Source organism: Cottoperca gobio, chromosome 5 (genome assembly GCF_900634415.1).
Source record: "Cottoperca gobio chromosome 5, fCotGob3.1, whole genome shotgun sequence".
Lineage (NCBI taxonomy): Eukaryota > Metazoa > Chordata > Actinopteri > Perciformes > Bovichtidae > Cottoperca > Cottoperca gobio.
The window spans coordinates 5,680,459-5,695,099 of record NC_041359.1 but is presented as its reverse complement, the minus strand read 5'-3'; the positions used below and the strand labels follow the sequence as shown (position 1 = coordinate 5,695,099).

At 36.4% G+C, this 14,641-nt stretch overlaps 1 protein-coding gene across 1 annotated transcript; it reads right to left on the bottom strand.

Moving 5' to 3' along the window:
• Positions 1-6,923: 6,923 nt before the first annotated feature.
• Positions 6,924-13,252, bottom strand: eif4e3 (eukaryotic translation initiation factor 4E family member 3). Its single transcript, XM_029432768.1, has 7 exons — positions 12,920-13,252; positions 11,635-11,707; positions 9,978-10,072; positions 9,442-9,502; positions 9,285-9,351; positions 8,998-9,153; positions 6,924-8,308 (listed from the first exon to the last, which is right to left on the bottom strand). Exons 1-7 carry the CDS (start codon positions 13,105-13,107, stop codon positions 8,262-8,264), a joined length of 687 nt encoding a protein of 228 aa, XP_029288628.1. The 5' UTR covers positions 13,108-13,252; the 3' UTR covers positions 6,924-8,261.
• Between the last annotated feature and the right edge of the window lie 1,389 nt (positions 13,253-14,641).

Sequence of the window (14,641 nt, the reverse complement as noted above, 5' to 3'; positions counted from 1 at the left end):
CTCGTAAAAAAAGGCACGAGCTCCTCTCTTCTTAATGTTGATATTAGATTTTAACACGCCGAGAAAAGAAGGAGAAAAAAAGGAAGAATCGCGGATTTGGATGTTGTTGTTTTGATGTTCCAAGTCCGTGACGTCATATCCACCTGCTGGGTAAACAACGTTCATTGCATCGCAGATCCTTCATAGAAACATCATAGTCACACAAGTACAATTCAGTAGCACTTAGTAGGTCCTTTCTATGGGGAAATGTAATGATATGCATTAGTTTTAGCTTAAAGTGTGACAGGAGAGAGGGGGCTGTCAGAAAAGCTAAAATGTCTAAACTGACTAATTACAACCGAGGCAGAATGAACTTATTATTATTTCAGCAAATTCTCCTGTCTTTTCTTCTTTTTTTATCAGAGGTTCATCATAACTGCAGAAAATAATGTGCTTTGACATACTCATCAAAGATGTTTTAATCTCAACTGTGAGGAGTTTTAACTATTAAAGTGGGTGGTATTAGGGTTTTATAAATGACAGTGTAGATAACCAGAGTGCAGGTTCTCTCAGTGTTATGTGGTTATATGTTCTGGCATGTGGGCCAATTCTTTATGATATTGTGAAGGGGACTGCATCTTTTTCAATAAAGTTATTAAGAAATCTGCTTGGCATATGTTTTGTGGTTGAAAAGTTCTGTGCACTCCTAAACAGTCTTTCCTCTGCATGACTGTCACAAGAAGTTCAAAAAACATTATGACAGTAATTAAAATCTCTGTCACTTGCCCCTGAAGACGAGAATTATCATGTGCCAGTTCAGCAGTCCAGTTAACACTCATTGTAAAGCAACATTAATTTAACCTCAAGAGAAAATATTTAAGTCGTTTTTTGTCCTTGATCAAGGTCTGAGAAGCACAGCTCATTTCGCTTCAAACGACATTACCTTTGTCATGGCTGCATCTGGGAGCAATGCTGCTGATGAACACTTCAGGAAGTCTGTTTGTTAGTAGAGAGCGCCACCCTCTGACCATGCCCAGTCACAGGAAAATAACCATCTAATCTGTAGTTTTGGAAGATTTGACTTCATAGTAGCATAACCACTTAACCACTTAAAACTATTTTGCAACACATTTCTTTTTTTTCAATAATTTATCAAAGGTTTCAAAAAATTACTTTTTCTAATTTTTCAACCTAGGCTATTATATTTTATGTTGTATTACGCATTGTACTGTGTACATATGTAACTGCTCAGTGACTGGCACCAAACACAATACAAACCTTAATTCATAGTAACAGTTGCAAAAAATGAGGTCAAACAGGAAAATACAACATTTCCTTTTTCCTGTTACCTGCATACTGTGAAAACTCAGAGTCTTTAACAGCCCCATAAACATTTTAGAGAGATACAATTGACAACAATTTCTAACAATTTTAACATAAGATAATTGATAATGACAAAGAGGGAACTTACTGTAAGGGCTTCACCAAATAAAATGAAGGAATACTGTAAGACAGGGTGTAATATGGTCCCAGGTTTTTAAATGTGTTTAATTCGTATTACATATACACAGTTAGTTATAGCACATAGCAATATTTCCATATTAGTTACATAATATACATAAAATATATAGAAATATGTCTTTTAAAATGTATTAAGGGGTGAACACAAATAGGATAAAAATGTTAACTAGCAAGTATCACCATATCCCCAGTTGATTACTTACATTAAGACAATTATTTATTGTATGACGCTTTTCTCTAAAGTTTTGCCTAAATATACAGATGAGCATTATCTTATTAAATATGTGCTCAATTGAATGCTTTCCCGGAACAGAAATGTGAACATTGGATGAAGCCAGGTTCAGAATTCTTGTTTCATTTTGTTGACATATTAGAGTGAAAAGGTTTTTACAGACGGGATTTTTGGAAATATCTTTGTATCACTCCATAAATCAGAAAATAACAGCCTGTTTTAAAAATAATCTACTTTTTACCATGTTCTTAGGAATAAAATGTTATATAAATCAGTCTATGAATGATATATGAACAATCCCCTCTTTAAAAAACCGTCAGAATATAAATAGGAATTAAACTGGACAGTTTGGTGTGTGTAAGTGATACTGAAGTGGAGACTTCTGGCTCAGAGTCTGAGAAAAAACTCATTTTAAATAAAACGACCTTTAAAGATATGTTTTGTAAAATCCGATGCAAATAGACAAAGTAAAATAAACAGCTAAATGTGTATTTTGGATGTTTTCTTTCCACTGGTGTGAAAGAAGAACTCTGGTATGTTTTTTGCTTCCAATATCTAGCCCTAAAATTGTATATATATTTTTTTTACAAAAGCATGTCCTCAAACCCACAGCTCAAAGTTGGCAAGCTTAAAAACAGCCTTATTCCCACTGTAAAGACGCAGTGTATATGTTGCGTCAGTCCCTGCATGGCCTCCAACCACAGTGTTTAATGAGCTCAGGGCCCATGAAGCCACAGCAACACACAGATAACCTCTGAGCCGTTCAACTGATAAGTACGGAGATTTTATAGTTGAACTCAAACATGTAAACAGTGGTGCAGGAAGTATGCAGATCTTCTACTTAAGTAAAAGTAGTGATACCACAGTGTTGAAATACTCTGTTACAAGTAAAAGTCCTGCATTCAAAACTGTACCGAAGTAAAGAAAAAGTAAAGAAAAGCATTAGCATATACCTGAAGTACCAAAAGTAGAAGTACTCATTATGATGAATGGACCATTTCAGAATAATGTATATTATCTTATTTGATTGTAACTATTGATGCATTAATGTGGTTATCACTTTAATGTTGCAGCTGGTAAACGTGGAGCCTATTTTAATTACTGTTTATCCTGATGGGTAACTTTATCTATAATAATATATCATGATTTATTAGTTGATATATATTTTGTATTAGATCTCTAAAGTAACTCAAGATATCAAATAAATGTTGTGGAGTAAAAAGTACAATATTTCCCCCCAAACTGTAGTATAAAGTAGCATAAGCACCTACCTCCAAATTGTAGACAGTACCTGAGTAAATGTACTCAGTTACACTACACGGAAATAACTTCATAATTAAAGTCTATGTTTTAAAAGAAAATTACATTATATAAACACAAAAAATCTTAACCTGAAAGATTTGACCTTTTTGCCATCACTGAGAGAAAACTACAACTAAAATATTTTAATTTTTGAATGTGTCTGTTTTACTTGGCTGTGAATTTATGATGACTTTCATTTACCTCATGAAATGTTATCTCTTATGGTATAACATCACTCTCATTATACTCCTAACAGGATTTGCAGTTTTGCTGTGATTTGTATATTGAGCTCGTCTTTATAGGATTACTGCAGTTTTCAAAAGGTTGTAAACATGATTGTCTGGTGTAATTAATGAGAAAAAAGTCTCTAACACATGATCTTTGTAATTCTTCAGTGGCCCGATCTGCATGTCAATACTGGCTCTATGAGCTCAGTGGAGCCCAGCAGCCATGTGTCTGGGTCTGAATTTATTATCGTGTTTTGTCGGTGTCGCGCTGCTGATGTGTTGTGTGGATTAAGGTCCTGACTGGATGGAGTGTAGTTACAAATTAATTGAGGATCAGTATCAGTTACGTTACAGCCTCTCCACACACAAGCGTGCACACAACAAAGTAATTAGCTTTCTGTTAATTAGGTAATTAAGCAACTGAATAGGAGCTCCTCTTGATTTCCAAAGGGGGAAGGATGGCTTTCACACGGTGTTTTTCCCCTGCTGCTGGGGGCTGGAGCATTCAGCATGTAATGAAAGGAGAAGCTGTGCAGATAATGACCAGTAAAGAACGATCACATGAGTGACAGAAGGAGAAACCAGAGAGCATGATATTTTGTGCACTAATCGGCTGTTGTGGGTGGTTGATGTGTCATACCATTGTTTCATTGCAGATCATAAAACATAAATAAATATCGAAAAAAGATTTCACTTTTTTATAAGGTGAAGCATTATAAGGACAATCTTCAAGTTAAAGGATTGCATCAACTTTTTCCCCCCAACTTTACATGAACATGAAAATGTTTTAATGGTGTTGTAAGAAATGTCGGAAAACGTGGTGACCATGTTTTATCTTTTTTTTTATTCTACCCTTTAAGGCATATATACCATTCAATCACAACACAAATATTTGATTACTGTGCAACAAATCATCTCTAAATGTTATTTGAATTTCTCGACCGATGTTCAATTTTTCACAAACTTACACATCTGTCCATTGTAGCGAACAACATAGCAACAGTTCAGTGTGCGTAATGCCATTTACTGTACCTATGCATGATTCTGATAAAAATGCATGATGCTAATAAACATTATTACTTAAGGGGTGAAGGAGAAAATAGCCCCAGTGTGCCCGTAACTGACATTTTGAATTTCCTTTGGTGTAAGAGTTCTCCGGGCAAGCTTAAGCACAAATCTGAAGAAAGTTGTAGAAAACACTTTCACTTTATATACTGTATTTAGTCTGTGGACACATGATGGGACTACTGTTTTTTATATATATGTCATTATATTTTAGTGAAAAACATTAGTCCCATCTTCCCAAAGACTAAATATGGTATATTTAAGTATCTGTGAACTAATAACAAGTTGAATATCAAATATATGCATACATATGCAGTGTAAATAAATACAAAATCATATTGAAGACATTTAATACACATCTAAAAAATCCTGCTTAAATTAAATCCTATTGACAAAAGTGTAATTATTGTATGTGGGGTACAATTTTCAAATGTGTACTGTTAGATACTAGTTTGTCATTACCAGACTTCAAGACTTTAGAACCAATGTTGTGGCATTTTTCCTTATAATAATAAATAGTCTTTGGGCACAAATAGGTTAATATATTGGGTCTATGAAGTGGATAATAAAAAAAAGACAAGAAAAACTGCAACATAAATCACACTTCTTATTTCTTTAAAATAATATTTTTCTTATCTATTTGCTTTGTTTGGTATGTTCCTTTTCAAAAAACCAATCAATAGAAAAAGTTTTATCAGGACTTTTCCTGTTCACCACCAGGCATAGAAATGGCCTCCTGCCATAAAGCATATAGTATAGTGTGACACCACTGTATATTATTGTGTGTGCTGCATGTCAAATCGTACATCACAGTATGTGACCATATAGTCATTTTTAATGGAATTAATCATTTAATTGATATTGTACATAATAATTGCATTTTCATCTTAGACATGTGACAGACAGACAGAAATATAAACACCTGGCAAATAACTGTAGTTCCTGCTACCAGGAGCACATCTTGCTATGATGACACACACGCAGACTCACAAGCTGAAAACAAATCCAGCATCGCTCTCACAGCTGATAATGAAATCATCTGAGATAAGTGTCACTGAAATGAACTGCTGACAAATGTTTGTCGATTTACACAAAAAGTAAGCTGTCAAATATAACAACGCAGGTAAAAAACTTCCTTTCTTTTGACATTAGATGAGGAATTATGGCAACATCTAGATTGTAGCAACAAGAACCACTATTGTGGTTTGGCCGGCATCACTGAAAATGTTTACATAAATGTCTTTTAAAAATAGATTTTTACAAACTTCAACACGTTTAGCTGCAAATGAGGCTCAAGGTCTAAGAGAGGAGTTGCTTCTGAAATGCAGCACAAAGGTTCTGTGTCTGTGCAAAGCATAGAAGAACAGGAGCATTTCGCTAAAGATCAAGAGGCTTCTCTTTGTAGCTGAGCTGGCAGGAGCAGCTGCTCTTTTTTCCCTCTAATCATTAGAGAAATGTTTCTGAACCACACAACTGGCCTGTGAATCCTTATATTGTTTGACTGTGGATGCGGTCACATTTGTGAGATGATGAGTGTGCTTCTGGTCCAGACCAAACCATTTCACTTGGCTGTGAAAGTGCAGCTCAGTGTCGGCACGGTCAGCACAGAGTGGAGCTGGATGCACTCTGTGCTGCTTTTGTAAATGACGACCCTTCTGAATGCATTCAACACCCACATGAGACATACTGTACACACATGTAATTGCTCCCCTCAGCTACTGCACAGGAGACATTCTCATCAAATGTTATATATTTCTGAAATTATTATAATATGTTAAGAGATCAAAATAACTAATTCCATGTGCTGTGGTTTGATTTCCAGAGTTCACTGTGGACAATTACAGAGTTGTTGTCAGGTTTACTTTTTAAAATCAAATTGAATGCTTTTTAAAAACCTAGACAAAAAAACATTTAATACCCTTTCCACAGCACATTAGCACATTAGGGCTGGGTGATATGTTTTAATTCAATCACCATATGAATATGGATATTTTTCTATATTGATATGTATCTCAATAAAACTAAATCACAGACATTTATCAAAATATAATGTTTAATGCTCCACTGACACAAAACCTAAATAAATATTATTTAATATAATCAATATATGATTAGTATTAAATGTTATAGTTAAATGTGATCACTTGAGGCAATACACTGGTTTTAAACATCCAGGTTTAGGAAATCCTCAATGGCGTGTTTTGAAGTATTGTAGTGGGACTAAACACAGTAGGCTACGACAAAATGAAGGAAAACTGGACTCAGTCGACATCATAGACATCATAGAACTGATTGAATTTGTTCATATTTAACGTGAAATCATGCTGGTCGATGTGACTTAACATGAGATAGGCATCATCTCAAAATGTAAAAACCTTTCATGATTAAAAATGTGACTTTTTAAGACATTTTCTGAACCTTCCATTTAAAAGAGTTTTACAATCTCAAAGATCTCCGTTTTGTTCTCCGTGGCTGCACCTGTGCAATCAGCTGTAATTTCAGGTGTTTATGACATATTGAGCCACATTCCACATGTGATGGCAACACTGTCCTTTCATATCTGTTTGTACTGTGAAAGAAAAAACACAATAACATAATAATTTTCATTTCCATTTTATTTACTTTGTTCATGTCACTGCAAAAATCATGTTTTCAAAGGAAATATTGTCCAATTATAACTAACATATAAACCAGTCCAGGGTGGAACTATACAGTAAAAGTGGTGACACAATAACAGCAGAAGCATTCAGTTTACTGTAGCCTGCACTGCAATAGTACAACTGTGTTAATGAAGGGAACTCTATCTGGGAGATGGAGTCTCAAAAATACTGTCCCAGATTTGTAAAGGGAGCTAATAGAAAAATATGTTTTTCCTCTATTATTGGTGACGCTCTTAATCATAATAAAGATGATCAAATAGACGAGGTCAGTGTTCTGGTTTAAAGTGTGCTTTTCCTTTGAAGCAGCAGAATGCATTGACTCAATTGCTATTGAAACTCGCTAGTATCCGTCATATTTGACTTTTTCTTAAACATAGAATTCAACATATTGTATCTACACATCATGCTAAATATGGGGATAGCATGACCTTATGTAACTTAAGCAAACAATGCTGCCTTTTTCTCAGCAAGTACAGACGAGCACCACTATCCGAGCAAGAAATGTGCAGTTTCTCTTCAGGGTAATACACTAAACAATCCGTGTCTCCATTCAACAGAGCAGAGGGTCTACTTTCAACACGTGTATTGAAAGAAATGTCAAATGTGGCGTAGCTGAGAACATTCAAAGAGGCACCTTTCAGGTTGGGTTTTGCTCTTTAACCAAAGCAGAGTTTCTTCAGGCCATATCTGCACTGGGATATCTTCTGATTCCCTGTGATGGCTTTATAACTGAGGGACACTGTGATTGGAATAGGTCGTCATGTGCAATATTTCCAAGCGTTACCCTGATTTAAATGTGATGTACAGTTAATAAAAGTTTCAAGAAACCAAGTGGGGACACAAACTTCTTAAATGTTTGTAAAAAGTGCTTTGGCACCGACTAAAACATGATATGAATTGAGATATTTTAAACAGTTAAAACACACCAATTATGTAGCTGCTACCTCTATACCAGGAATAAATTGTGAGGTCCATAGGCCGTACAGAGAACAGGACCATGACAGTGCAGTTCAGTACAGGAGGAAGTCAAAACCAACATGAACTAACAAACTCAGGATGAGATTTATGCTGGATATACATTCTCTGAAGAGTTCAGCGCTTTAGAACCCACATCAAAATTAAACAAGGCATCAGTCTTTGAAAGTTATAAAAATATAGTGACAACTATTTTCTTGTTGAATGCAAAATAACATCCTTGATTAGGTTTTGGACAGGGCCTTTACGCAAAGGCAGGAACAGCGTTCAGGTTCAAATAAAAAAGTGCAATACAATCATTTAATGTCTTGAGCGTCCTCCTTCAAAGGCATGATGTTCCATGTGGGCTGAAACATTCAAAGTGATTCATGGTGAGTATACACGCTTCTGTTAGGCATACAAACATCATTTGGACCGTCACTACAGAATGACTTTTTGATTTGAATATAAAAAAGATTACCTATGGAAGCCCTGAGAGGCGAAACAACAACACAAAAAACTGCAAAAACTTTTCCTCCACCTGTTTCACAGTTGAAAATAGGAATAATAAACTGAAAGATAATCCTTTTTCTTCACCTTTCACCAGAATTTATTTAGTCTCCCTTTCCTCTCAGGGCTATCGTAGTACACCCATCCCCAGATAGTTTAAGAACTAGTATAATCAATGTACAAACACCTGCTCTGCTTGTGTACCAGTTTAACATAGTTACTTTACGTTGTAGCTCATTATAATTTTGGGAGCAAGTATTTAACATGTAGTGTATGTGAATGTGCTCTGTGGTGCAGGTATGAAGGCATATGGGACATTTATCTGCAACGTCAATAAAGTCCTGATCAGTGTAAGGCCATGGACAGTCCTTAAATCAGCGTCTGGCATACTCTGGATGGAACCATGTCTAAAATTCTATCCAGTGTACAGATACATTTCTTTTCTACAGTCTTGACTCGTGATAGTTTCTGACAATTTATCTGGAAAGTTTAAGCTCATTTCCATTTATAAATCTAAAAATGAAGTGAGAAACATTTGCATACTTACACTTATAAAAAACAGCTTTAAAGGGTATGTACGGGAGGAGCTCATAGACTTTTCCCAAGATATTTGCTTCATTAGCAAGAGATGCGTCGCTATTCCAGACCTGTACAACATCTTCCCGATCCCGAATGCTAACACTGACACCAACAACCTCGTCGTCTGGAAAATAAAAAGGAGGCGAAACAGATGGTAAATAAATAATCATCAATGCAATTGCTATGTTGTGTAAAAGCACATTTCTTTTCATTCTGAAAACATAAAATATCAAGTATAGACTTATAGAAGCTTACCTGAGGCACAGTAATCTGCAAACTGCTCCCCAATAGTAGCAAGTAACAACTCTTTCCAAACTGCAGACTGAAGCAAGAAGAACACAGAGGAGGTCATTCATAATTCAGGTTTTTATAATATTATGTCAAATGTATCTCAACAAAGCACAACACCTACAGTGCTTTCTTTTGGTATTTTCATCTTCCACACTCCTCCTTTTGCGTTGCTTTCTTCTTCCCTGTTGGTATAAAATATTTTTTTCACCAGTTTTACATTAATACACATTTCACTTTTAATGAATTAAAGAGACAGATATAGATGTTGGAAAATGTGAAAAGTTATCACAATGCCAAAAAAGTCAAATATAAAACCTGTTAATGCAACTCTAAGCATTACTAATTATCATGCAACATGTCTAACTGATGGTCTTATAATAAAAATAACAACAACGTAACGATTCCAAAATATAATAATTCAAGCTTTAATGGCATACTTTAAATATATTTGACATCCCTTTACATTTGAGTGGGTGTTGTGTTGGAATGAGGACGTTATCCCTTTTCTATGTCCAACAGGAGGAACTTTTGTATTACATTTTAAGTTATTACATTAGATGGCGGTTACTGCGTGAGCTACAGTTAGCATTTGCCCTCTATTCATGCTGCTGTTAAGGAATATAATCATAATATTTACAACAACTATAATAGACTCACCACAGTGGCCTCCGCTCTCCACGCATTAAGTGATAGCTACATCTCAAAGGCAGGGCTGTGGCTGGAGGGATGTTGTTGTATACGCTCCAGAACATCTGCAGACAGAAAGACATGTTGAAAGGAGTTGCTTTCCTTTCCTAAAGCTCAGTCAAAGTTACTGCTTTCAGTGACACAGTAGCTGGATACTATTATTATACTGCCAATGCCAATAAAAGCCAAATGTTAAAAGCTTTAAATGTTAGCTTTAATGTCCAAATCATTACAATGAACATATAATCAGAGTAAGGAGTGTCATGATTTTGACCTTCCAAATCAAAGCAGGATCAGCAATTCTCCCAGTATTTGTTTTTTTCCACCCACGTCTACTTGCGCGCATCCGAAGAAAAAACAACATTACTTCAAAGACAACACGGCGTAGCTTATTGGTAGCCTGCAGCTGCACTTTGAGCCCCCACGGCCACTGCCGGAGTCAGAGATGATGGAGAAACAACAGAACTGAAAAAATGTTCCTTCTTCGTGATGTCACCGTGATGCAACATTTTGCATTCGTCGTGATTTAAATAAACAACCAACAAAGTCAGAAACGCTACAGTTCAGGAACTGGTGACTTTTTGCAGGTGAGGAAACTCAAGCTGTTTTTGAAGTACCCTTCTGCCATCTAGTGGCTCTTCTTTTCGTGTTTGTGCTTCACAGTTTTTAAAACGTTTTATTTGACCATATGGCCTTAGTGTGGTACATTCCCAAAACATTACATCAGACTTGATACCATGTTGCCTATCTTAATAAAAAATTATTAGAAAATGTAAATGACAGTCAGGGCATAAAAACGAAGATTTGTTGATCTTTGCAAACCAAGACTCTAGTCTAACAATGGCATAGCCGTCAGTGCTAGAAAAAAATCTAAATGAATTGTGATCTTTAAATGAAAATTCAAATCGAACCTAGGATTTGGAGAATCGTGGCATCGAATCAAAGAGTTTGACTTACTGGACGTTGTGCGTCTCAGCTTATTCAAACTGAAACTACAAGCCTGTTTCACTTCTATGTTAACAAAAAGTTGTGATGTAAACAAAAATTAAAAACCATTGTAAATAGTGTTAAGTTTTGTGAATGTAAACAAATTAACAGATAGTAGGTTTCAATTCTGTTTTATGGAATTTGGTGAAACCGTATGCTTAATTTCCCTCCAGTTTACATGCTGAAAACAATGCACTGACTGACTTCCCCTAAACAACATACAAGCCATCAGAGCATCACATCAAAAGGCAGTGATGGCTGCACTGCGTCACACAGTGTATAGTAAACGCACGGATCCGAAGCTACTGTCTCGCAAGCCACAAGACGATATGTTAATCAACAGGAACTTTACACATTTGCAGGTAAAAATAGTTTGAGACAGTTTTGATTTATCTAGAAAAAGCTGATGTACTGGTAAGTAACATGGTGTTAATAAACAGTGCACTACATGTTTATGTTTCAGGATAAAATGTTTTTATTTTCCCTACTACTGTAGCTTGAAGTGCAAATCGACGGCTAGTTTCCTTGCAGCAAGGCAGATCTTTTCTCAAGCAAATTTGACTCCTTGGCAAGTCATGATGCACTTGATCTCTTTGCTCTTAAGATGATGACGTTCTTTACACTGACTGCCAAATCTCACCTGAACACTTTGCACGGTGTAGATCTTCTTCAGATTGGATTCGCATTCTGCAGCCGTCGTGCCCGGTAATGACCTATAAGAAAAAGTGAAAACTGTTTTAGCCAACAATAATGATACACTGATGAAACAAGGAGAGAAACAAGATGAATGCGCTGCTCACACACACAAAAACATGGTCAGGGTTCATGTTTTGTTTCGATCAGTGTATCCATCTTAATGAGGTTGGACCAGCTTTAGAACAGAACAGAGGTTTAATATTATTTGAATTATGTGAATAAATAAATAATCACATCATCTTCATGGAGCTTTTTTCATGCCTACATAGATTTGTTGGTGCATACTGCGATAATTAAAACAACAACAAATTCTATACAAGAAATAAACTAGAAAAACATGCCAATCACACGTTCTGAGAGCCCAATGTGACACCTTGAAATGTGTCAGACCAATAGTCCAAAAGCTAAATATATTCAGTTTAAAATCATAGAAAACACAGAACAGCAGCAAATCGTCAATCTTGAGAGACTAGAACCAGATAATACTTTACATTTACTTGATAAAATAACTGTAATGTTTTTGATGTCAAAATTGTTGCGGATTAACTTTCAGCAGATCTACTAATACGTTAATGGGGCCTGTAGTGAGGACTCTTCAGTCCTTTGAAGGTTTCAGTTGTTTATTCATTAATATTTCACTCCTTTTTAAGTCAACACGTTGAGTAAACACATGAAAGATGACTAATATGTGTCATCTACACTTTGGAAACATTTGCTCCGAGGCCAAAAGGTAAAACAGTAAACAGACATTTTGCACCAAGCACTCTTATTTTGAAAGAGAAAAGAAAGTGATAAGATATTGCCCATGGTAACGCTACAGTGTATTACAGTCTCGCATTACTACCCCAACTTACATATTTGGGTATTAGAAAAGGTGAAGCCTGTATCTTTTTACTGTGCTACCTTTTAAACCATGAACCCTGTCGGACTCCCCTGCTGGGAAACAGAGCAAAAGTCACGTAAATTGCATGTTTGAATACCAAAAAATGACAAGGTACACATGTCCACCGTGCTGCGTTTGAGTCATTACCTTGATAACAACATCGCGGTGAAAATGCTAACTTTCTAACGGTAATGTAAATAGAAGAAGGTCATGTAACACTCTCCCGCTACATTTGCTCCTGGAGGCCTGCGGAAAGCTGTGGCCTTGACTAATATTTCCCTGCATCATTCTTGCTGGTCCCGGGCTATAAACTCACAGACAACACGGAAGAGTGGAGACATATTACCTGTCCAGCCAAAACGTCCAAGGTGAGTGCAGAGGCAGCGTAGTCGTCTCGTCTTCTTGGTCTTTCTTTGTGATATTTTCCAACTCTTTCTCGTCGATGTCAATGTTGTTTTCAGGGGAAACTGTCTGGCCGCCGCTCAGGGCGCCTCTGTCCATCTGCGAATCTGTCTGACCCGCAGGAACCGCCATTTCAGCCGGTACGAAGCTAACCTTTTTAATATCTCCTGTATGAATCTCCTTAATAAAATCACCCGGTTCGCCTTTATCTGTAGATACCGAGACACTCTACCGCTTTTCCGCCTACCGACTGGTGACGTCTCTGCGTCACTGGGCAGAAACGTCGCAGTTGGTCCTTTGCATAGAGCAGGAACGAGAGAGAGACCTCACTCTGTCTGTTTTTTGGGTATCTGGCCTGAATCACAAATCTCCCACCAGTCCCCATCATGTAACTACACGGTATAACTGGTCATACAGAAATATGGACAAACATATTAAACTGCCACTCTAGAAAAGATCAGCATAAGGAAGTGATGATGTAGGGCAGGGATATTCAACTTTTCTTTTTAAATGTTGTTTGCAGCTGTGGCTTTGAAATGTAGGTTACTTTTACACATTTAGGCTACCACAGGTTATTTACTGATAAAAAAAGAAAAAGAAAGACGATTTCTATTACTAAACTGGATATGTTATTATATATCTGTTGTCCATTGTTTGTTTGTAACATGCTTTAATGTTGCACTTATTGTAAGTCGCTTTGGAAAAAAGTGTGAGCTAAATTAACTGGAATGTAATGTAATTGTCTCCTGATTTTTTATAATGGTGTGCTATCTTGGGCTGGCCTTTCTTGGAAAATGTATTTGAATCTGGTTAGATAGTTAAAGCATAATTTTCTCACCATTATCCTTGATTTTATTTTAATATTGAGCTTTACCTCCAGTCTTTCTTTCAGTGTTAAATGGCTCCTATAGTCATGTGTCTTGGCCAGGGGTCTACAGTCTCTACAGCCAGCTCCAGCTCTTGAGACAATGTCATAAGGTCCTCTACATGTTTAGAATTTATTATTATATCCAACCCCCAAATATGTATTATTTTGTGTTTTAATTTAAAGTAAATCATTTTATATTCCAGCAATGCTGCAACACTTGAAGCCCAAAGTACACCTGCGACCCAAACGTCTCTTTCTTCCCCTGAAAGAAAAGCTCACCTGGAGCAGTTTCTTCAGAGGACCAGCCCCCGGTATAGACTTATCATGGGGATAGACATTTTTTGAATGAGTCTGGGAATTGCACTATTCTCGCTCATTTTACTTATTACTTCTTCCTCAATGTATACAGTCCAGAGCTGCACCGACTGCTAAGTAAGCATCTCTTATCTGAAAACCAGGTAAGGGTGATCCCCACTTGTGCAGACCAGGAAATGGGCATGTTTTTCTTTAATAAAATTTGAGTGAGGCATCATCTCATTAAACTATCTTCAGTCTCAAGCTTATTGTTGCCTGTTTTTGGGCACTTTTGTGAAAGTACTTTGCAAGCTCCAACAAGACAGTTGTTCTTTGGGGATTTAAGCACTCAAGCAAGCACGATGTCAGTTTTTAAAGCTTCTGCAATCTAAATCTCAGCTGTTAACCATCGGGCTAGATATTTCTCGTAAACGTAACTGCACCAAACCCATTATTTAACTTAATCACCTCTTGTCTAATACCCACACATAACTATAATGTTTT

What these genes read in the sequence shown, in the direction of transcription:
- eif4e3 (XM_029432768.1), bottom strand. Translation starts at nt 13,107, where the DNA reads ATGGCGGTTCCTGCGGGTCAGACAGATTCGCAGATGGACAGAGGCGCC. An exon ending in TGGACGTTTTGGCTGGACAG is followed by an intron (nt 11,708 to 12,919) that starts GTAATATGTCTC and finishes TTTTTCTTATAG; the next exon opens with GTCATTACCGGGCACGACGG. An exon ending in TGCAGATTACTGTGCCTCAG is followed by an intron (nt 9,154 to 9,284) that starts GTAAGCTTCTAT and finishes TTTATTTTCCAG; the next exon opens with ACGACGAGGTTGTTGGTGTC.